Here is a 23,399-nt window from a genome sequence, read left to right as displayed (position 1 = left end):
TTTTTTTTAAAAATGAAAGTTTATTCATAGTCAATGGCTCAAATAGCAAATAAAAAGAATCTGGTAAGGCATCAGCCTATGACAATAGTTTCTCTGTGTCCATTGGCTTCATAACACCTTGGTTCCCATTACACAAACATCAATGTTAGTGGTTAAACTCCCTGGTTAGACAGACTGAAAACAAATACACAATAAGATGAGGACCAATCTGCTTGGCCAGGCACATCAAGAACTAATTCTGCACATGGTAGCGTCTACAGGAGAATGTACATACAAAAAGTTTTGATAAACAAGTGTTCTCTAAACAGCCACATTCCTAATGTCTACTTGTTAGCATGTTAAATATGTGTTGTCTAGTTTGCTCAGACACATCTTGAACTGTCATTTCATAAATTCACACATGTATATAAAAAAGTGTTTTTTTGTAACTGATCTAACCTTTACACCTACACCCAAGAAACTTAAAAGCCTCAGATAGTGCTTTATCTTTCAATTCCACATACTAAATGTACTAATTATATTTCAAAAAGCAGAACAGTAAAGGGCAATACATTTTAGTGTATCAATGAGGGATTATGGAAGCACATGGCCAATATTTCCATACTGCAAAGTATAGTGGGGTGTTTGACTGATATCAGAAAAAGTAGCTATAATGCTTTCCCATTAGGTAATGCATAGCTAACATTTCCAAAGCCTTAGACAGGAGCAACACAGAAAAATGGAAAATTTATATTTTCCAGACAGCCCTAAGAGCAAGATCAATTTGTGCTCTAAGAACACATCTACCAGCAACTATTTGTCCCACACTGTGCCCCAACCCTAGGAAGATACCTTACCCAAATTAAGTAGTTACCAAAGGGCAGTGTCAATATCTGTGCATTAAGAAATACATGACCACTTCTGACTGAAATGCGCTCCACCCTCTTTTTATATTCAATCTCAGATGTATATGACGGCCCTTCCACTGTAAGCAAAAGCAATCTTCATTGAATCACAGGTTACTAGTATGCTCTGGATTATTAAAGACCCAGAGTATGGCACACTTTTCTGATCAGAGATACTGCTAGCACACAGCTAGTTAGCAAAATTGCTCACAAAAACTGCACTCCACACTGAAGGATATACTTTCACAGTGATGCACACACCTCAGTGCATCACAAGGAAGATACACCCTTAACTACGTTAACTTTTTTAAAGTTTTTTTTTTAAATTAAGGCATATTCAAATATACTCATGAATTTATACCATTTGTCTAAGCTAATTCCATGTATAAATGACTTCCAATAGAAGCAGAGAACAGAGCTCGTTTCTCTTCTCTAATTTGCATATTCTTATAACTGCAAAAAAAAAAAGCATATATACACTACCTTTGCTTAGTTTTGACCACTGCTGTAGTTTCCAAGGCAGTAGAAGACAAAGTGAAGTTTGGGTGATAGAAAACTGTATGCTTTAGGAGAAATGATAGAAAGTAATGCTTTGTTTACAGTTCAAGACGGACTGCCCATGAAAAAAACACCCTCTACATTCAGAAGAACCATGGTGAGAGGCAGCAAGTTATGAAATGGGTTGAATTCTGCTTCTCTTGAAGCCACATTAAACTTTTTCAGTGAAAGACTTTCAGTGCTGTCCCAATTCATGCTTTAAGTGGTACATTACAATTTCCAAACTGTTAAGAGTAATTTCAGTCATAGGAGCCTCCAAATGGCATGCTATAAGTTATGGATTTTATTAGTATGATCAAGGGATGATGAGAGTTTGGAACTTTGATTATAAAATGCAACATCTTTCTCTGATTCTCTTGGCTAGGCTTTTCCTTTTCTTTTTTCCATTCTTTTCTTTGCTGTCTTCCATCTTTCTTGCTCTGATTTCTCGCATTAAATCAAAAAATACCTAGAAAGAAAAATACAAGTGTTAGTACATGTGTGCAAACATGTGCTACATTAATCAAAGCCTGCATTTTTAGGCTATTAAGTAAACCAAGAGGTTCGTCTTCATTCCTTTTCAGCTATGAGTGGTAATGCATTGTAGGGTTAAAGCTGTTTTCATATTTTTCTTTAACAGAATTCTATAGAAAGTAGAAAGAAAACAAAAATATATCTATTCAGACCTGCTGTTAATAATGTAAGTAATAATAATAATAATAATAATAATAATAATAATAATTTTTATTTATACCCCGCTGTCAGGGGCTCAGGAGCAGAGGCACAGGGGAGAGAGGAAATGGAGAGCGAAGGGGAAGAATCTGAGGGCAGCGTAGGGGAGTATGACAGTGGCCCGAGAGATTCCATGAGCTTCTCCAGCGATTCAGAAGATTCCCAGAGGGGGGCGCCGATGGCCAGGGCAAGGGGGGTCCCAGGGGGGACACACCAGAAGCAAGGGGCCAGCGGGGACTCCCAAAGCAGCAGCAGGAGATCGGGACCAGCTCCTCCACCAGAGCGTAGCGGGGGGGAAGAGTCCCATGTATCAGGGCCAGCTTCTCCTCCAGCAGGGAGAGAAGATGAATCAGGGCTGGCCACGCCTCCATCGCAGAGTGAGGGAACGGAGGGGAGGTCAGGTCCAGCTAGCCTCTCCGAAGGGGGAAGCAGTGACAGGAGCAGTGTAACGGTCAGAAGGAAGGTTGCCGGCTGGGCGCGCGCGCCAAGTTCGAATGTAAAGCCGCGCGGCACAGCAGGAAACCCAGATTGGGAACCAGGTCCTAAAGCCCGCTGGAGGGAGGGGGAAGACTCAGGGGACTCAGCGTCAGAAGAGTCTAGAAAGGGCAAGACCCCAGCGGACAGGGGGACCCAGAGGAGGAAAGAGCAAAGGAAGAGGTGGAACAAGGCTAGAGTCTTAAACTGGTGTCTGGGGGGAGGAGATTCAGACGGCGGTCTAGAGTTTAAGACGTAGAGCTGCGCGCCGCGGCTTTGAAATCGAAACTGCACTTCAATAAAGACTTTTATATATAACAACGGACTGGCGTTGGTCCTTTGTGAGCTGGGACCTCGGGCAGCTCTGACACCCGCCCTCCCCAGCCAAGGCCGGGCTCAGAGCGGCTTACAAGCAATAATAAAAACAAGATGAATGATTACAAACTTAAAAACAAAAATAAAATACAGCATTAAAATATTGAAACATTAAAATATTAAAATGTAGCCTCATCGCAGGAGAAGGAAAAGAAAAAAGAGAGGAAGGGAATCAAATTGGCTCCAAGCCAAAGGCCAGGCGGAACAACTCTGTCTTACAGGCCCTGCGGAAAGAAATCAGATCCTGCAGGGCCCTGGTCTCATGAGGCAGAGCGTTCCACCAGACCGGAGCCAGAGTTGAAAAGGCCCTGGCTCTGGTTGAAGCCAATCTAACTTCCTTAGGGCCCGGGACCACTAGGGTGTTGCTATTTATGGACCTTGAGGCTCTCCGTGGGGCAGACCGGGAGAGGCGGTCCCGTAGGTACAAGGGTCCTAGGCCGTGAAGGGCTTTAAAGGTCAAAAGCAGCACCTTAAATCTGACCCTGTACTCCACCGGGAGCCAGTGCAGTTTGAAAAGCACTAGGTGAATATGCTTCCATGGCAGAGACCCCGTGAGGAGCCTCGCTGCAGTATTCTGCACCCACTGAAGTTTCTGGGACAGCTTCAAGGGCAGCCCCGCGTAGAGCGAATTACAGTAGTCAAGCCTGGAGATGACCGTCACATGGATCACTGTGGCCAGGTTGGGGCGGGAAAGGTAAGGGACCAACTGCTTGATGCGGCGAAGGTGAAAAAATGTCGCCTTGGCTGTTGCTGTAACTTGAGCCTCCATGGAAAGGGAGCCATGCTAAGCATAGCTTGCTAAAATCATAAAGCGGATATGAAGTCACATGCCAGAAACCGGTAAATCAATGTTGCATGTGACCCAACTATGGAAGTAAGGATGATCTTGCTTAAATGCAAACTAGCCTGCCACCGACCCTTAATGCATGAAAATATTCCTGAGTGCTACAGAACCAGTTGCTCAAATGAGAAGCCAAGGAAACTTCTAGGAAACAGCTGTCCAGCATATTCTAGTGAGTCAATAACAATTCAGTACCACACTGCTCAGAGTAAACATGCCAACTTACATTTAGTGACCCAATTTCTAACATCTGAGTTTTTAAAAAGGACTTTCCTGTTATGCAGTCATGTTTGTATATAGGTCAGAAAGGAGAGGTTTGCATATTAAACCACTAAGCCCCTTAACCTTTTGCAGAGCAGATTTTATGCAAGGCAAGAGCTAGTACTTAGAACTAGTGAAGAATAAGTTTTAAGAACTATAGGGTTCTTATTGTTGTCAAAAAAAAAAAAAAAAAAGATTTAAGAAGTTTTCACCTTTGTACCAGATCATTAAAACATGAGTTGATTAAATTACACCACTGCCTTCCACCTCTTTTGAAAGAGATTAAGACACTGACGCTAGCATTTTCTGCCTAGGGTATATAATCAAATTCTTTAAAAGAAGAGTATGAAAGAACTTAAACACACATACACACACGGTAGCTCATATACTGTTAAACCCCAGTTTACCTATAAGCATTATAGCTCATATCTCCTTCAACAATGTAAGTCAGAACCCACCCTTCACCCTTTATAGGGGCAACATAGTCCCCAGCAACTACTTTCCTTAGACTGGAATTAATCCCACTCAGAACAAATGGAAGCAGGTTCAGGCCATAGTCTGTTAGAGAATGAGCATCAACACTCCATCTCACCCCAACCCCACTTTGTCTCACACTCACTGGTGGAGGAAGAGGGGGTTGGGGGGAGCGCACCGCCCCCTGCAGCACGATCCCGGTGGGATGCCATTGCGGCTGTCCCCCTGCCCACGCTGGCTGCCACGCCCCCACAGGTGGCACGCCACACCCCCGGGACGCACGCCAGCCACGCCCCCGCCTGAAGCTCCATCACTGCTCACACCAGATTGCGATAAGGCTTCTGGTTTGTTAAATTGCAGTTTCCCATGATGTCTGAATTGGAAATACTTACCTGCAAACTGGACTCAAAACTATGGATTGCAACCCTGATTTACAGGCAGCAACCGAGGCATCATAGGAAATGGTAATTTGAAAAACCAGGAAATGTTCTCTACAGCTGAGCATACAAGAGGGAATGTTCAAGCCCATTGCTTGAACTCCTGTAGCCTTATTTGAGTGCACCGATTGGGTCTGCGTTGCTCCGGGACAGGAGGAAGGAAGTCAAATGACACTGAGGTTGGTTCAAGGAGTTTATTCTGCTCTCCGGATAGCAGAAGGCACTTGTGTGATCAAGTCCACAGCAAGTCCAAAGAAACGAGAAGTTTCATGCAGTATATATATCCTCCAGACACCCTCTCCCCCTTCCCCAGCCACGTCAGCTTGTACACGCAAGGTTGACATCACAGATGTTCCTGCTCCAGCACTCTTAACCATAAAAGGGATTTCCTTCCTGCACTCCTGACCATAAAAGGATCTTCCTCTTCCTACTCTTATCTTGGAGGAAGAGATCATCATCTCTGGGATCACGCTTCTGGCGTTTTCTCCGGACTTCAGTCTGTGTGTCTTTTGTGGTCAGCACATAAGATAAGGCACTGACATGTCTGCTCTGTTCCCCTAGACCAGCCAGGGTCATCCCTGACGTCACAAACCAATAAAGGAGAGAGCTGTGTTCTTGTTATGCATTTGCTCAACGGCTCAAAGTTTATGCATTTTAGCTAAGGAAAAATAGGGATTTTGGTGCAGTTTAAAACTGCCTGCATAGTCAGTTTTGGGTTTTGGGAAACCCATTCCTTCACTCCAACAAACCCCAGTGAAACTCATTAGTGAGCCATTTGAATGTCTTCTGTTCAGCTACCTGTTAGAGCATTCATCTTGAAGAAAAATGAGCAATACACAAAAGAGTCAGGGTAACATTAATAATTAGTCTTGACAAACAACGAGTGGAATCAGAGGTTTATGAAGATGTATTTGGGAAACAGTAAACTTTTACCTTGTCGACATTAGCTCGTGTTTTAGCAGATGTTTCAACATAGTTAACATTCCACTGATCAGCTCTGTTTTTTGCTTCTTCTACAGAAACCTGTCTTTTGTCTTCCAAATCCGATTTGTTACCAACTAGCAAAAATGGAACATTCTCATCTTCTTTTACCCTTAAAATCTGCTCTCTGAAGAGAAGAGAAAAAACACATTTTAAGACCCATGCAGTTTAATCTTCTTTGATTTCTCAGATATGATACTTTAATACAACCTTGGTGAAAAAAACATATGTTTTTGCTGTTACCCATCATGTGCTATCACCAACTTGGTGCTAGGTATTCACAATATGCAACCTGCAAAGACCCTACACAGGAGAGCAGTCAGAAAAGGAGTAGCAGGTAAGAAGCTATAAACTGTTAACTGATAGCACACATAAAGAGGACTAACAGATGAGCCTGTTATAAATTTTATAAGAGGATAATTTTGAAGATGAGATGGTAATGCAAGAGAAGCCAAACACAAGAATTAGCAGTTTAACATCAATAAAAAACTGACCAAGTAGCGCTATAGAGGATTATCAAGATTAATGAAGATATTTACTTTCAGAATTATTAAGCAGAAACAATACATAAATTAGGTTTTTTATAGAAAAAGGGAAATATTTTAAAGTGATAGTGAAGCAGACTTTACATTTTACCACTGAGATTAACCTTTGGATTAATTTAACCTTGATATCAAACTATAAAACTATCAACATGATTACTCCCCAAATACCTAACTGACAGTCATGTCAGAACTGCCTGTTTAACAGACTAGCTTCTGTCCCAACACACCTGTGGCAGTTCCTACAACATGAATTTCATGCTAGATAAAGGCTATCCAAAATCCTTGCCACTTTGCACTCCAACCTTTTTAAGAATGATACAAAGAACTGATCATTTTCCTTCTGAAAAGCAGCTCAACAAATTATTGCCCACAATAATTAGAGTCTTTAGAATATTTGCAAAAAACATGGTCTATAGCACTTTCAGAAAAATTGACTAAGGAAGTCGAAGCATTAGCCGGAAAAAGGGACAGGGACGATTTCATAGTGACATGATATCCTTTTATTGGACATTCAACAGAACATCATTTACAGTGGCATCCACTACTTACAGTGAGGGGGGAAAGTATTTGATCCCCTGCTAAATTTGCCCATTTGCCCTCTGATGAAGAAATGACCAGTCCATAATTTTAATGGTAGTTTTATTATAGCTGTGAGAGACAGAATAACAACAGGAAAACCCCCAGAAACCCAGAAGTCAGAGATTGATGTGCATTATAATGAGTAAAATAAGTATTTGATCCCCTATCAACCAGCCAGATGTCAGGCTACCTGGTATCTTCACTGTATGTAACGAGCTGAGATTAGAAGCACCTGCTGTAAGGGAGAGGTCTTACCTGTAATCCCAGTTCGTCACAGTACCTGTACAAAAGACACCTGTCGACAGAAGCAATCAATCCAGCAGATTCCAAAGTAGCCACCATGACCAAGACCCAAAGAGCTGTCCAAGAATGTCAGGGACAAGATTGTACACCAGCACAAGGCGGGGCTGGGCTACAAGACTATTGCCAAGCAGCTTGGTGAGAAGGTGACAAGAGCTGGTGCAGTAATTCGCAAACACAAAAGAACTGCCAACCTCCCTCGGTCTGGGGCTCCATGCAAGATCTCATCTCGTGGAGTTGCAATGATCAGGAGAACGGTGATGAAGCAGCCCAGAACTACACAGGAGGAACTTGTCAATGATCTCAGGGCAGCTGGGACCATAGTCACTATGAAAACAGTGGATAACACACTACACCGTGAAGAACTGAGATCTTGCAGAGCCCACAAGGTCCCCTTGCTCAAGACAGCACATGTACAGGCCCGTCTGCAGTTTGCCAATGCACATCTGAATGACCCAGAGGAGAACTGGGTGAAAGTGTTATGGTCAGATGAGACCAAAATCGAGCTCTTTGCCATCAACTCAACTCACCGTGTTTGGAGGAGGAGGAATGCTGCCTACGACCCCAAGAACATCATCCCCACCGTCAAACATGGAGGGGGACATATTATGCTTTGGGGGTGTTTTTCTGCTAAGGGGACAGGACACCTTCACCGCATCGAAGGGACGATCGACGGGACCATGTATTGTCAAATCTTGGGTGAGCTTCTCCTTCCCTCAGCCAGGGCATTGAAAATGGGTCGAGGATGGGTATTCCAGCATGACAATGACCCAAAACACACGGCCAAGGCAACAAAGGAGCGGCTCAGGAAGAAGCACATTAAGGTCCTGGAGTAGCCTAGCCAGTCTCCAGACCTTAATCCCATCAAACATCTGTGGAGGGAGCTGAAGGTTCGAGTAGTTACACATCAGCCTTGAAATCTTACTGACTTGGAGAGGATCTGCAAAGAGGAGTGGGACAAAATACCTCCTGAGATGTGTGCAAACCTGGTGGCCGCCTACAAGAAAGGTCTGACCTCTGTAATTGCCAACAAGGGTTTTGCCACCAAGTACTAAGTCATCTTTTGCAAGGGGATCAAATACTTATTTCACTCATTATAATGCACATCAATCTCTGACTTTTGTCTTCTGGGATTCCTGTTGTTATTCTGTCTCTCACAGCTACAAATAAACCTACCATTAAAATTATGGACTGGTCATTTCTTCGTCAGGGGGCAAACGGGCAAATTTAGCAGGGGTTCAAATATTAATTTGAAAATTAATTTTTAAAGAAAGAATCCTTGCCACTCAAGAGGACTTTTGGCAAACCTACAGTGGAATCTGTGATCTCGAATTAACAGAAATTAAATGCTGAAGTTAGATTAGGAGACAATAATAAAGACCCAGCCTCATGCACTTAAGAATGAAGAGGCAATCTATACCAATTGTGCCCATCATATGCTGTCTAGCAAACACTTCCTCAGTGTTCAGTGGCAAAGAAACTTTTATTCACTGTGATTCAGTTTACAGTGGCCCAGTATGCACACCACAAAATAGTTTAAAATAGAAGAAGAAGAAGAAGAAGAAGAAGAAGAAGAAGAAGAAGAAGAAGAGGAGGAGGAGGAGGAGGAGGAGGAGGAAGCGGAGTTTGGATTTGATATCCTGCTTTATCACTACCCTAAGGAGTCTCAAAGTGGCTAACATTCTCCTTTCCCTTCCTCCCCCACAACAAACACTCTGTGAGGTGAGTGGGGCTGAGAGACTTCAGAGAAGTGTGACTGGCCCAAGGTCACCCAGCAGCTGCATGTGGAGGAGCGGAGACGCGAACCCGGTTCACCAGATTACAAGTCTACTGCTCTTAACCACTACACCACACTGGCTCATACGATTTAATGTATGGAGTACCTTGCTCCTTCCCAAGTCCTGATTGTGATGCAGAAGGGAAGAAACAAGTCAAGCATCTGGCTTGTTGCGATGCAGAAACCTGGGCTTGTGATTTTTCTCCAAATAACCCTTGACTTATCAGTTGTCAGTTGTGGCATGTTTGGAATGAAACAAACCATGAGCAAACCGTGAGCACTAGTTTGTGCAAAGCCTGCAGCCAGACTCTAGCTTTCTTCCTCCCATGTGACCAATTCAGTAAAGAGAACAGTCACCATATTTGGCACTGAATATTCACTGAGTGTTTAACACACAAAACCTTTTAATGCCAAGTAGCCACACAATGAGTTAATCAACAACTGGAAAGGCCGGTAGTCATTTTAAGCTTCCTTCTACCTTTTAAAAATTATATAGCATACAAAGGTAAACTAGGCTTTTTTGTTTGTTCAGGCATTTTAAGTGTTTAAGCATGTCATTGCTGAAGCCTCTACTGTTTTCACCAGCCTTAATTTTTCATTTATTGTGGCTCAGCTTGTTTCACTGTTGTTCAGACATAAATTCAATCATGTAATTTATTTTGTGGTACCCCACTCTTTGTACAAGCATCAATAAAAGACAAACTATAAATCTTTTAAATACGTTAAACAACCACAAGATGATTCAAGTGTGTTCTACCCGATTCAATCCTGTTCTATGGCGTAGCAGAAGTGATACAGCAGCCACTATATATTTGTATCTTTCATGGCTTCAGAACTTTAAAAAGATCCCCAGCCATGTCAACAACTAATGCTGGACACAACAGGAACCAAGAATTTCCAACATAGTAAATAACCCAATAGTGTTTTGTGTCATTAAAAATAGGTTATATATGACATTTATTCAGATACCAGGTGTGCCATGCCTTCTTTTTCAGGAAAGCTTCATTTTTCAAAATAAATAATGAAGCTCTTACACCATGATGCAATATTTGTATTATAAACATCAATCTTGGGAGAGCAGCTCCTGATTCCCATTGCGAGGCAGATACTTTATGCTGGTGATTTAATTGTTTTCGAACAAACAAAGTACATTTGTGTAAGAGTTATTGAGTAATTGGCTAGAATGACTGAGCCAACTGTAACCTCCAACTCCTTTGTTTCTCATGTTTGACCTTGAAAATGCATCTGTGTTATAAGAACTGCATTACTCAGCAGACATCAGCCACCCAACAGTTACGATGAACAAAAATGCAATATTAAGCTGCTAAGGCTATGTAAGGACTATGTCTACTGATTCTGGGGGCTTTATGTGAACTAGCACAATGCCGATTGTGGAAATATGTATGGAATGTAGCCATAAAGAAGCAACTTTTACCTTGCAGGAAGTTGTTCTTTTTCTTTGGACTGTTGCCTCTGCTGTCTGCCTTATCTGTATCCTTAATTCAGGGCCTCTTTCCCTCTATTCCTATTTAGCTGCATCCCATCCCTGTGGCCAGGATAATAGTGGTTTCTTATCCCCATCAAGGGATGCGGTTAGCGCTGTGGGTAAAACCTCAGCGCCTAGGGCTTGCCGATCGCATGGTCAGCGGTTCGAATCCCCGCAGCGGGGTGAGCTCCTGTCTTTCGGTCCCAGCTCCTGCCCACCTAGCAGTTCGAAAGCACCCCTAAGCGCAAGTAGATAAATAGGTACCGCCTTCTAGTGGGAAGGTAAACGGCGTTTCCGTGTGCTGCGCTGGCTCGCCAGATGCAGCTTGTCACGCTGGCCACGTGACCCAGAAGTGTCTCCAGACAGCGCTGGCCCCCGGCCTCTTAAGTGAGATGGGCGCACAACCCTAGAGTCGGACACGACGGGCAGGGGTACCTTGACCTTTACTTATCCCCATCAAGGGCCTTGCTTCTTAGGTGTTTATTCCTTAAAACTCTCCGATGTTATTGATGGAGAGGCCTGGAGTATAGGCTGATGTTAACCATGCACATATATTCTGCAGCAATATTATAGGCCAGAAAAGCATGGAACAAAGCCACAATTTAGCACAGTAAAAATAAGATGCTGAATTCATTAAAACAAACCAGTTTCTCTCATACACATCCAATTACCTGAAGTCGGCTGTAGCAGCAAAAGATTCAAGCTCTGTAATAGAGAATACACAGAGGAAACCCTCTCCACTTCGGAAGTAGTTGTCTCGAATTGCAGCATAATCCTCCTGCCCTGCTGTATCCAATATATCTATCTGGACTTCTTCCCCATCTAGAACTACTTTTTTTCTGTAGCTGTCTGCTTTGGTAGGCTCATAGTCTTCCACAAACTGGCAAGAAATGAAACAGAGTCAGTCTTATTTTGGTAACTTCCACCAGGGATTCCAAAGAAACATTCCTTGACCAAATACTGGTAACATTTATATAGAACTTTAAAATGTTCAGTGTTTCACATGCATCATCTAGTGGCTCAGAACCACCCTGGGGGTGGGGGAGAGACCAGAGGTTGTGAGAGTGTCTTGTCCAAGGCCACTTGGTGAATTCATGGCAGAGGCAAGATGTAATCAGGGAACTTTCTAATTCTTAAGGCAAACACAGCCATTTTGCTACACCAGCAATATCCAGTAATAATTAGGCAGATAACATGAAGTTCTATCAGAGGTTCAATTTGCTATAAAGTTAACATGAGGAGTGTTGGAATGAGAAAAATGAATCAAACTTCAAACGAAAGACCAGTTTAATTCTGACAAATATTTGTTAATTGGGCAATCCTAAATAGTCATCAATTAAACTGTGGAGAATTATATGCAGCCAGCAGCATGAACCTATAGAATGGCAAAAGAGTTATTTTAGAAGCTTTGTTGAAATTAAATAATCCAAAATACTATGAATTCATAACAGTGGATGGTTTGTTTGAATAAGAATTAATGTAGAAAAATCAGTATCTACAATCAATATTGCTTTCTATGTAATCAAACTAAACAATACTGTTACCTTGGCTGTATTAATTTTTAACACAATATGACTATTGTATTTTTAGTTATTTGTTAGTATAGGTACAAATACTGTATAAATATAGCATTTTAATTAAAAGTTGAAAATTAAACTGCTGTAAATAAAAGCATACTGAAAAACTATTGCTGATCAAGTTTCTTGGACTCTTTAAACAATTATAGCAGCAGCTAGGGCAAAATTCTACAACCTTTTATTAATCTAACTCTGCATCTCTGACTTGCAAGAAGTGCTCAATCCGACAATCAGCTGATTTTTCAGCAGTCCAATTCAAAGCACTGCAGAAAACAGTGGGCAAAAAAGAGTAGCCTGACATTGTGTCAAACCTGGCCTGCAAGGGGTGGGGGAGATAACAATTGAGTTAGAAAGGTTCCACACCCCTGCCATTAACCATACAAAAATCTTTCCAGCTGAAAGAACTAGTCTGCTCAGGTTTGCTGAAGCAGTTGCCAAACGAACTAAAATGTAGTGATTAGACTCCCTGTTCATATACAGCCTGAGAACACACTTCTTTAAAAAAATGATTGTCACACTCTTACCTCATCATACATGAACTGCAGCGTTAATGCAGATTTTCCTACACCTCCACTGCCTACCATGATGACCTTGTGCAGAGCCAAAGAATTTTGACTTTTGGGCTTATTTGCTGCCATTTTTGGATTTCAGATATTTCACACAAAGAAGGAACCTGGGTGAAGAAATGTTTTTTGAATTAATAAGGATTTTTAAACATTCATAAGGAGGTTCAGTAACTAAAATGTACAATAGCTACAAAATAAGTAGAAGCATGCTCCCATGGCTTAGACCAACTTCAAAAACAATTACAGTAATATAAACACAACCTGCTCAGCATAACAGAATCAAGCAAAGAGAATTATTCTCTGAATAAGGATGGCTTTCAGCTTTTAGATATAAAAAAAATTAACATGCTTGGGATTGAACCTGCAACCTTTTGTATGAAAAACATGTGATCTACCACTGAGTTACAACTCTTCCAGTTGTTTCTGCTTTGTGGACATATTCACATATAAAACTAGTTCAAAGTCCTCTAACACACCTATTTTTTAAAAGGGGGGTGAACTCTGAATTTAGCCTTCATGGTTTGAAGTATCTGGAAAAAAATCTAAGTAAGGCAAATGTAAGTGTAAGCCTCAGACATTTGCCACAGACTGGCCCAAAGTCATTCAGTGAGCTCCATGGCCAAGTGTGGATTTGACCCTGATCTTCCAGGTCTTAGTCCAACACTTCAATTGCTACACCACACTTGTTTGTTCTTTCTGTGTACACACATACAGACACCACATATGTATGGTACCTTAATGTTTTTCCTTCTAGAGCAAATAGTAGCTGGGAATGGGGAAGACAGTTACAAACATTCCCCTTTGCCATGCTAGTTTATTCTGGGAGTCTAGCAGATGCTTTTCCTTTCCTTTCCTTTTTTAAAAAAGGAAGCGTTGAGAGATCTGACGACAGATTTCCACTTCTAATACTGATTCCAAGTTGAGTCGTGTTAATTCCAATAAGGGAGTAGCTAGCCAATTCATGAATACAGTAGTACCACGGGTTACGAACTTAATTCGTTCCAAAGGTCTGTTCTTAACCTGAAACCATTCTTAACCTGAGGCGTGCTTTCGCTAATGGGGCCTCCCGTTGCCACCGGCGCACGATTTCAGATCTCATCATGGGGCAAAGTTTTCAACCCGAGGCACTACTTCCGGGTTAGCAGAGTTTGTAACCCAAAGTGTTTGGAACCCGAGGTACCACTGTATATACATTTAGATACAAGGACTATTCAGAAAGTTCGACTTACATACACTTAACTGTTATGCAGACTGATGCTTCTCAGCAAACTTGCATAGGAAGTGCTACTGTGTTCAAGAGAGCTTATCCCCAGGGAAACAAGCACAGGATCACAGCTTAATGTATGCACGGATAAATGGCATTTGTAGGAAAAACTTAATTTTTCCTTTAAAATGTTGTATGTACTAAACCACTTTAGGCATAGAAGAATTTAACATTCAACATCTCTGTTAGCCCACAGCTTAATACAACAGAAAAGTTGGGTATCATAGATACTTTTTTTTTAATACACTTGGCTGCTTACATTTGCTTCCCAGCTCATTATATAGAATGTAAAGCTCATAGGATATGCATTTACAATATAAGGTTGTCAAATTAGTGACAACAGCGTTTTGTGACAGTTTGCTTGGAAACAGTAAAAGCGTACCAGTTATATTTTCAGAACTGAGGCAGCCAAGTACTGGACTCTTAAAGATCTTATGCAACTAAAAGCTGTCCACCGCTACAAGGAAGAAGGACTACAATACAAAAGTACTGTTGGGATCTGCGGAACTTGTATTTTACAGGTGCCATATATTTAATACTAGGCAGGTACCCTTGATATATTGTTTGAGATGCTTGCTAAAAGGTTTTTGTTTTTTTTTAAGCAAGCCTACCCAGACATATAATTTAGGGTTCTGCTTTTTTAAATGCATATTTGTAAGTATTCATCCTTGTTAATCATGGCTGCAGTGGAAACAGGGTCCACAGTTCTAAACCTCCCTTCATATTGTGAAGAACTAGACAAAATAAAACACCCTCTGCAAAGAGATCACTGTTATGAGTCATGTAACATGACCAGTTTGGAGGTAGGAAGAGAATGCCATCACCATAGTGCTTGACTGCACTTTTGCAAGCCCCGGCTGGTCTACTGCATCTACTAACTTCTTAACAGTACCATCTATATACAGTTACAGATAGGTAGCCGTGTTGGTCTGCCATAGTCAAAACAAAATAAAAAAATTCCTTCCAGTAGCACCTTAAAGACCAACTAAGTTAGTTCTTGGTATGAGCTTTCGTGTGCATGCACACTTCTTCAGATACACTGAAACAGAAGTCACCAGACCTTTCTATATAGTGAGAAGGTGGGGAGGGGTATTACTCAGAAGGGTGGTGGGATTGGGTGATTGGCAGATAGCTGTGATGAGCCTGTTGACGACTCTTAACGACTGCAATAGGTCTTACAGGAAAAAGCAAGGGGTGAGAAGGTGAAAAATGTCTTTGTCATGTATAATGAGATAAGAATCCAATGTCTTTGTTCAGACCAGGTCTCTCTATATACAGTAAAGGTAAATCTAAAGGCCATAAGAAGTAATCAGAAAGAACAGGGGTCAGCAAACTTTTTCAGCAGGGGGCCGGTCCACTGTCCCTCAGACATTGTGGGCGGCCAGACTATATTTTCTTTTTTTGGGGGGGAGGGAATGAAGAAATTCCTATGCCCCCCAAATAACCCAGAGATGCATTTTAAATAAAAAAAAACACATTCTACTTATGTAAAAACATGCTGATTCCCGGACCATCCATGGGCCTGATTTAGAAGGCGAATGCACCGCATCCAGCCCCCGGGCCTTAGTTTGCCTACCCATGAGAAAGACCATAAACAGAAGCCACAATGCAGGAGTGTGAGATAAAATGCAAGTAATATGCCTACAGCCAAAGTCTGTAAGAGTGCTGTTTTCAGTGACAGTCTGCTTAAATGTATGTGAATCTCAACAGCTTAGTGCTATTACAGCAGTCCATGTATCGGTGTGATGCAGTGGCTGAACGTGGAAACCTAAATCCAGGACATTTCACACAACATGGAAGCATGTACAGTCGTACCTTAGAAGTCGAACAGTCTAGTTCTTGAACGTTTTGGCTCCGGAACACCGCAAACCCGATAGTGACTGTTCCAGTTTATGAGCTATTTTTGGAAGCTCAATGTCCAACAGGGCTTCCATGGCAGGAGCTTCCGCACTTTGGTTTTTTAACGTTTTGGAAGTTGAAAGGACTTCCGGAACGGATTCCATTCGACTTCCAAGCTACCCAGCAGGGAGATGTAGTCCATCCCAAATTTCTGGCATAGCTATAGTGTATAATGTGCATGTCAAATGCACACAGTTGGATGTGTAATGTGTACATTTTACAACTCAAATGTGAAGGAGGCCTTCACTATCTTATGCCTAAAAGGATTTTGATGATAAAATGAGAGAGTACCACATATGTTGCTCTGAGATATTTGGAACAGGGCTGTATACAAATTTTGTAAATACTGGAATAAAGTCCTGCATAGCAGAATGGCAAATTACTCTTGTTTAACAAATTAAAATACTGACATTACTTCCCTAAACATGTGGTTTATCTAGGGCACTTTTAAACAGTAGACAATACCTACTGCTTCTAAAATATGTTCTGGGGACACAAACCTAATAATTCTTAGCATGTACAGTGGTGCCTCGCAAGACGAAATTAATCCGTTCCGCGAGTCTCTTCGTCTAGCGGTTTTTTCGTCTTGCGAAGCAAACCCATTGACGGCTTAGCGCTATTAGCGGCTTAGCAGCTTTTAGCGGCTTATCGGATAAGCGGCTTAGAAAAAGGGGGGGGGAGGGGAAAAAACCCGCAGGAACTCGCAAGACATTTTCGTCTTGCGAAGCAAGCCCATAGGGAAATTCGTTTTGCGAAGCGCCTCCAAAACGGAAAACCCTTTCGTCTAGCGGGTTTTCCGTCTTGCGAGGCACCACTGTATATTTTGAATATTTGAAGAATTGTGCATACATTACCATGTCAGATGGGGGCTAAAGCCAACTAATTTGACACCACCTCTAAGGAGAGTGAGATTTCTATTGGGGCCTTCTTGACGCATTACCTCAGTCTCTTTACTACTATGCATCACTACCACAAGACAGTGGGACTATTTATCATATACCTACTAATGCCATCATCCCCGTGACACCTGCTATCAAAATAGCAAATCCCATCATTTTTTGCAGGGATGAAGCGATCTACTCTGAAAATGTCCTCACCATTCAGGAATACAGTATGACTGTTCTTCCATCACTTGAGCAGTCTGAGCATGTTAGTGATTTAATAAACTAAGTTATCGAAACACTTAAGGGGGGGGAAGAGTCCAGCAACATCTGGAGGGCCAAAGGCCCACTGCTTCTGGTTTAAGAGTTACCATGGGCAGTGGCGTAGCGTGGGGGGTGCAGGGGGGGCCGGCCGCAACATCTGGGGTTAGGGCAAATCCACGGGTTAGGGGGGCGCAAATCCACGGGTTAGGGGGCGCAAATTACTTGCCTTGCCCCGGGTGCTGACAACCCACGCTACACCACTGACCATGGGTATTTATAGCCTACCCTTCAATGTATTACAATGGCAGTTTCACATTTTATTCCGCAGCCTAGATACATTGGTATTTACTGAAATCAACAAGTGATGCATGAATGGGACGTATTTATTCACAACTGCTTAGTGACTCATCCCAAGCCACTGCAACTCCCTGGTGCCTGTCTACTGGACATCTTCCCTTCACACTGTGTTCACTGCAACAGCCATTAGCATACCCAGATGCAAATATTATTGCAGTGGAAGGAAATTTGACAAATGTTGGTAACAGAAAATGGTGCTAAATGACCTGAGAGAATACAAAGTTTTTGCCTGACACCCCCCCCCATTAGAATAGGCACCAGGTGAGCCTCTTAATGGAGAGCATCCTATAGCCAAGGAGCAAACAAGAAGACATTCTGTCTCATAGTAACCCACATTACTTCAAATTGAGAGGGGGTTATTTACCAGTTTGATTACGAACCAGAGAGTTCTCCCTAATAGCTTCATAGGAAGAAAGGAGGTAGTGACACCAATCTGTACAAAAGCACAAAGTGTTTTGGATAAAACTTAATATGTAAAGCACAAGATTATGCACATCCTCACAAGAAATCCAAGTTTAGAATACACAAATGTAAGTGTTAAGAAGATTAAAACAACTTCCCCATGTTGTTGCTAGCAGGTACAGACTAACAACTCTTAATAGAAATATTTTTAGCTTAGAGATAAATTTAATGAAAAGATTTGCTACATACAAATCCAAGGCCCAGTACAGGTATACTATATACTGAAAACGAAATTGAGAAAAACATTTTACAAGTCGATAAAAGGCATTAAAATACTGTGGTTTTTTGCATTTAAAATAACTGTAAAAGGACTATTTTCTTTGTTTGACTAATTTACTTCCATTTCAAACAAAGAAATGTAATACTCCTGGCAAGTTAGTCTAAGATTCATTATAGCCAGTGCAGTAAGTTGACAATGTAACTGAAGCTTGTCTTTATTTCCCTGGTAGCAAAGGTATTTTATGGCAAAATAATTTGATCAATTTTCAACACAGTAAGTGTTAGGCAGAAACTCTCAAGGTCTTATTCCACCTTGCATTTTCCTGATTAATTAAATGCAGGCCAAAGACAGAAAGAGAATCTCTTTGTGGTTTCCATTTTAGGAATGCATGCATTTATAATGGAAGTTGGAGATGTGGTACAAATGCAAGACTCATGAACACAGTCTTGTTGATAAGAGCCTTGACTATTTCAAATCACAGCTTAACTATGAAGTCAGAGTGTGGCCTTGGGCCAAAGCATTCTCAGCTTTTCCTCTCCCTACAATTGCCTTCTATACAAGTGGTTTTGAGGGCAAGTGGGGCATTTAACAATTCATAATCTAAAGACTTAAGACAGCAGCTGGGCTGCCTCTGTATATATACCCTTGCCTTTAGCAAGACTTCTTCAGTGTCGCCTGTTCTCATCAGCTCTGGAACACTTCACATAGCTGAACTACAGTAATCAGTAAAACAAAAGTCCAGCACATGTTTCAGGTCCCCCAAAACAAGATCCCAGGGAAGCAAAAATACCTTATAAAAATCTTTCCTAGTATTTCTCCAACAAGACATAAGTTTACACCTCTTTTCCCACTGAAGACACTTATAAGACAGAAGTTTGCATATGCCATGCTTGCCTATCCCTCCCAGAGTTGTCATTGATGCCTTTCACATTAGGGGGATGCAGGCAAACCCCCTTTGCGTCAAAAGCATGTGTGAGGGGGCAACAAGTCAACTGCACCGCTCCCAAAGAATTCAGCAACCATGAGGAGGGGCCCAGCCTATGCACATACTGACATAGCTGTGTAGTGCAGGAGTGGGCCTGTCCAATCTGCTTAAATCCTTACCCACCACCCAGAGATCTACTAGGATCCAAATTTACTTTCCACCCATCACTAATGTAGAGCTCCTCCACACAAAGGGAACTCCTGGTTGGTCTTAAGAGTTCCCTCTCCCGGGCATTCAGCTCTCTTGAAACTCATTGGTAGGGCCCTTTCTTTCTCACTGTTACCAAATGCAGGACTCAACAAGTTTCGTCTTGCCTTACTTGCAAATTTGTCAGCACCAAGACATGCATGCACCCTTCCCACAAGGCCCAGGGTGTTGCCCACAATCACATACTACATCTCATATCAACCACAAGGTCAAAGAAACTGCTCCTCTTTCTAGGTCTAAGTTTGAAGCAGAGAACAGAAAAACAAGCCTCCACACACACACACTTTGGAGCGAGGGGAAAGGTCTGTTCTGTGTCTTTGTCCAAAGGGCTATCTGAGCACCTATCAAAGACGGAGGGACATCCAGGCACCTTCATTGTCCATCTCCAGCTTTGAGCATATGCAGGGATGTACACTTGTTTTTTTTTTGTTTTTTTTACCCCTTTCACAGTGTGTGGCTGACAAGGTAGCCAAGGCTAGTTAATGTGAACTCTCTTTTTGAGAACTCTGATCCCAGGGGACAAAAATGGCGAAAGGAAGAGGACACTGGAATAAGATGATGTCGCATATACTGGAGACAAGTGGCTCCCAACTCAACAATTCTGATTCATTGAGGTCTTGGGGAGCACAAGCTTTTTGGTTTTTTTTTTTAAAGTTCAAGTTGTAAGATTTGTTCTAAAGTGGTAATGGAGAGCAGAAAAGATATTAAGGATTTCATCATGGGCTGAACAAGAATTTCTACTGGGTTGCTAAAGTTATAATTTAAAAGCATGTTATTCTCATGGCTGTCAATACCAGGCAGTGCTGAAAGTGAGACTTGGTATACCATTCTACAAACTTGTGCAGTGCAAACTTGTAAGACTTCAATATAACACAATACTGTTAAATTTTAGAAACTGGGTAATGGAGAGCTAGGTTGCTTTCAGACACCCTGTTTATTAAGCATTCAACCTGATTTGTTTACACAAAGTTTGCAGGGAGGTTGGGCAAAGCTGGCTATTTACTGAGCATTAATTCCAATTGGTTTGCAAGGCATTTATTCAACATTGAATCAAATGTTGTTATCCCACAGTTTTTTTGGGGGGGGGGGCAGAGAGGGCAGGTTTGTTTCAGAAGAGCATCAAATCAACTAACTGTGCAACCTGAATTTTCTGGTACGTGACTGACTTCAATCCAAAAATAGCAACACAGTTCAAATATGCCCATAGCTATAAGTTTAAGTAGGGGCATTCGGTGTTAGAAATTAGCAAGGCGCATTTTGCTACTGGCGTGGGTCCAATTGTGACCACGTGGAGATCTCTGGATGCCAAGCTTGATGACTGACATCTCCACCTGGCTGCCCCCCAAGCTTTCTTAAGCAGGGAAGCAGAAGAACTTATTTATTGTATTTATATTCTCCCCCTTTTCCTCAAAGGATTCCATGGTTCACCCCCTCCCCCAGTTAATCCCTACAACAATCCTGTGAGGTAGGTTAAGAGGCTGTGATTGGCCCAGTCACCCAGCAAGCTTCATGACTGATGGGGGATTTGAACATTGATCTCCCAGGTCCTAGTCTAGCACTCTAAACCATTACACCACGCTGGCTTCCTAGAGTACTTCTGCTATGGGGCAGCTATATAAAATAAATAGGTAAATAAATATGGGGAAAGCAAAATGTCAGTTGGAGAAGGATCTGAAATATTTCCCTTGAAGCCTGACTTTGTTTTCTTTTGGATTGTTTTCTTTTATATTTTAATGAGTTGTAAACTCATAAAAAAGGTACCTAGACATTCTGTTGTGGCAACCGTAACCTAGGTTTAAGGTGGCATTTGGCGATTAGCTTATATATATGAGTTTCTAAAACTGGGCACACTTTACTGTTAAAAGTTCTTGAGCGTTTTGAAAGCAAGTACCAGTGGTCTGGTGCTGGTTGTGGTTGCTGTTTTCATTACCCAAGCATCTGCTGCTAGAAGTGTTTTACTAATCCAACAGACTCTACAAGGCATATGTAATTTAGAATTTGCAAACATACTTAGCTACAGACAAAATTCACTAGCTTGAAATGGAGTTATGCAAATGTTTTCAAAGCATATGAGAATTTAGATATAGAAGGAATCAATTTTTTTTCCTTTGACCCAGTTAAGGGAGGGGGAATGTAGACACTTAGAAATCTTGGTATTCAAACTAAATGATATCTCAGTGTCTCAAGTATAACAAAAAAAAAAAAAATAGTAAAGGATGAACGCAAACAATGGAGTCACACTGAAATTACATCAGTAATTAAGCACTCTCCTAAGCTCTGTACTCAGAATGTCTTACATACAGCTAATTTATGCTCAGCAAGTCTTGTATCCCAAGGTCCTTTCAGCAATGGGAAAGAGCAGTAAAGCTGCATTCAAGGCAATTCAACTGTATTAAGGTATGTAGGATATTCACCCATATAACTTCTTATGATAAATTCACATACTTAACAGTACAAATTCCAGAATCTACAGAGTAGGTTTCCTGCGCTTAGGATGGCTCACTTTGTATAAATGAACAGATTTCCAAATTACATGTCTAAGGTCAGCAAGTACAGTAAGTATATGAAATCCTTAAGTATCCCTGTAAACTTTGAAAACGCTTGCATTTGAAAATGCCTTTCTCATGATGACTTTGGCTTGAGTGCAGCAGCTTAACTAAGCCTAATGACACACCCAGCACTCTTCAAGAAGCTCCGCTTCCCTACAGACTCAGGAGTGGAACATTTATTCACAGAGGAGGGAGGCCATCTAAGCTCCTGCTTATAATCCTGTCCTCAATACCCAAGTATTTCAGCAAGCAGTACAGCAGTAGCCTGGATCTTGTCAACAACAATGCAGCATAGAAGGGGGGCAACTCCCCCCCCCATGCTCTGGACAAATTATGCCTTTGGTCAGTGGCGTAGCGTGGGTTGTCAGCACCCGGGGCAAGGCAAGTAATTTGCACCCCCTAACCCGTGGATTTGCGCCCCGTAACCCTAACCCCCAGATGTTGCGCCTGGTGCGGCTGGCCCCCCCTGCACCCCCCACGCTACGCCACTGCCTTTGGTCTCAAGAAGGGACCCAGAACCTGACTTCATATTGAAGGAATTTAGCCTCAGAACATTAAGCAGTCAAGTGGCTTAGATGGCTTTGTAAAAGAGATTACGCTAATTCGTGGGGGATGGAGGGATCCAGCAACAGTTCTTTAACCACCGCAGGTTAACGGAAGTTGTGTATTCAGAGCTAGTGCACCAAGCACTACCTGGTACACATGACAGACAGCAAGGGGCGCGTGTGTGTGTGCGCGTGTGTACACTTTCACACGCAGGTCGACCTGGCTGGCAACTGCGGGAAACGGGAGCCTGACCTCGGCGGGGCCCCAAGCCCCATCCAGCAAGCAGAGTCCGCTCTCTTTGTTCTTGGGAGAGCCCCCGGATCCGAACGGGAGAGCGGCCTCCGAAGCCCGGGAAGACCCTCCGCCCCAACCAGTTCAGCACTGCGGAGAGATAATGGCCGAAAGGCGAGGCGCTTCCCGGGACCCCCCAAAAGACAGACACAACAACCCCGCAGAGCCCCCGCGGAGGCGCAAGGGCGGGCAGAGAAAACCCCTTCGGCCTTCCCAGGCGAAGAGAAGGACAGCCGCCTGCACGCCCTCGACCACTAGGCCGCCCCACCACCCTTCTTATTTCCCCCGGGTCCCACCCCGCCGCCGCCGCCGCCGCCGCCGCCGGGCTGGGGCCAACTCGAGGCGCGACCGGGAAGGGAGGGCAGGCCGGGCCCGTCTCACCTGCTGAGGAAGGGCCAGGAGCGGCGCGCGGGGAAGAGGAGGAGGACGGGGACGCAGCTCGACGCGGCCTGCGCCTGCCTGCCTGCCTGCCTGCAGCTCCCGGGCCGGCGGCGGGCGGTGAGGCGGCACCTCAGTCTCTGGCGGGCGCGCCCTGGTCGAAGCCAGCTCCTCCCGCTCCTCCTCCCGACGCAGCCGAGGCGGGGCCTAAAACAACCCAACGCCGCCGCTTTCGGGGGCCGCGCTTCTCTGTGGCGGGGCGCGGGGGTC

General features: G+C 42.9%; 1 protein-coding gene across 1 annotated transcript; it reads right to left on the bottom strand.

Annotated features, from left to right (window-relative positions):
* Window positions 1–23,278, bottom strand: RALA (RAS like proto-oncogene A). Its single transcript, XM_079947665.1, has 5 exons — window positions 23,133–23,278; window positions 12,785–12,933; window positions 11,355–11,563; window positions 5,949–6,123; window positions 1–1,890 (listed from the first exon to the last, which is right to left on the bottom strand). Exons 2-5 carry the CDS (start codon window positions 12,896–12,898, stop codon window positions 1,768–1,770), a joined length of 621 nt encoding a protein of 206 aa, XP_079803791.1. The 5' UTR covers window positions 12,899–12,933; window positions 23,133–23,278; the 3' UTR covers window positions 1–1,767.
* Between the last annotated feature and the right edge of the window lie 121 nt (window positions 23,279–23,399).

Source organism: Podarcis cretensis, assembly GCF_951804945.1.
Source record: "Podarcis cretensis genome assembly, chromosome: 12".
Lineage (NCBI taxonomy): Eukaryota > Metazoa > Chordata > Lepidosauria > Squamata > Lacertidae > Podarcis > Podarcis cretensis.
The sequence above is the reverse complement of the archived record's forward strand: the minus strand, read 5'-3'. Positions and strand labels throughout refer to the sequence as shown.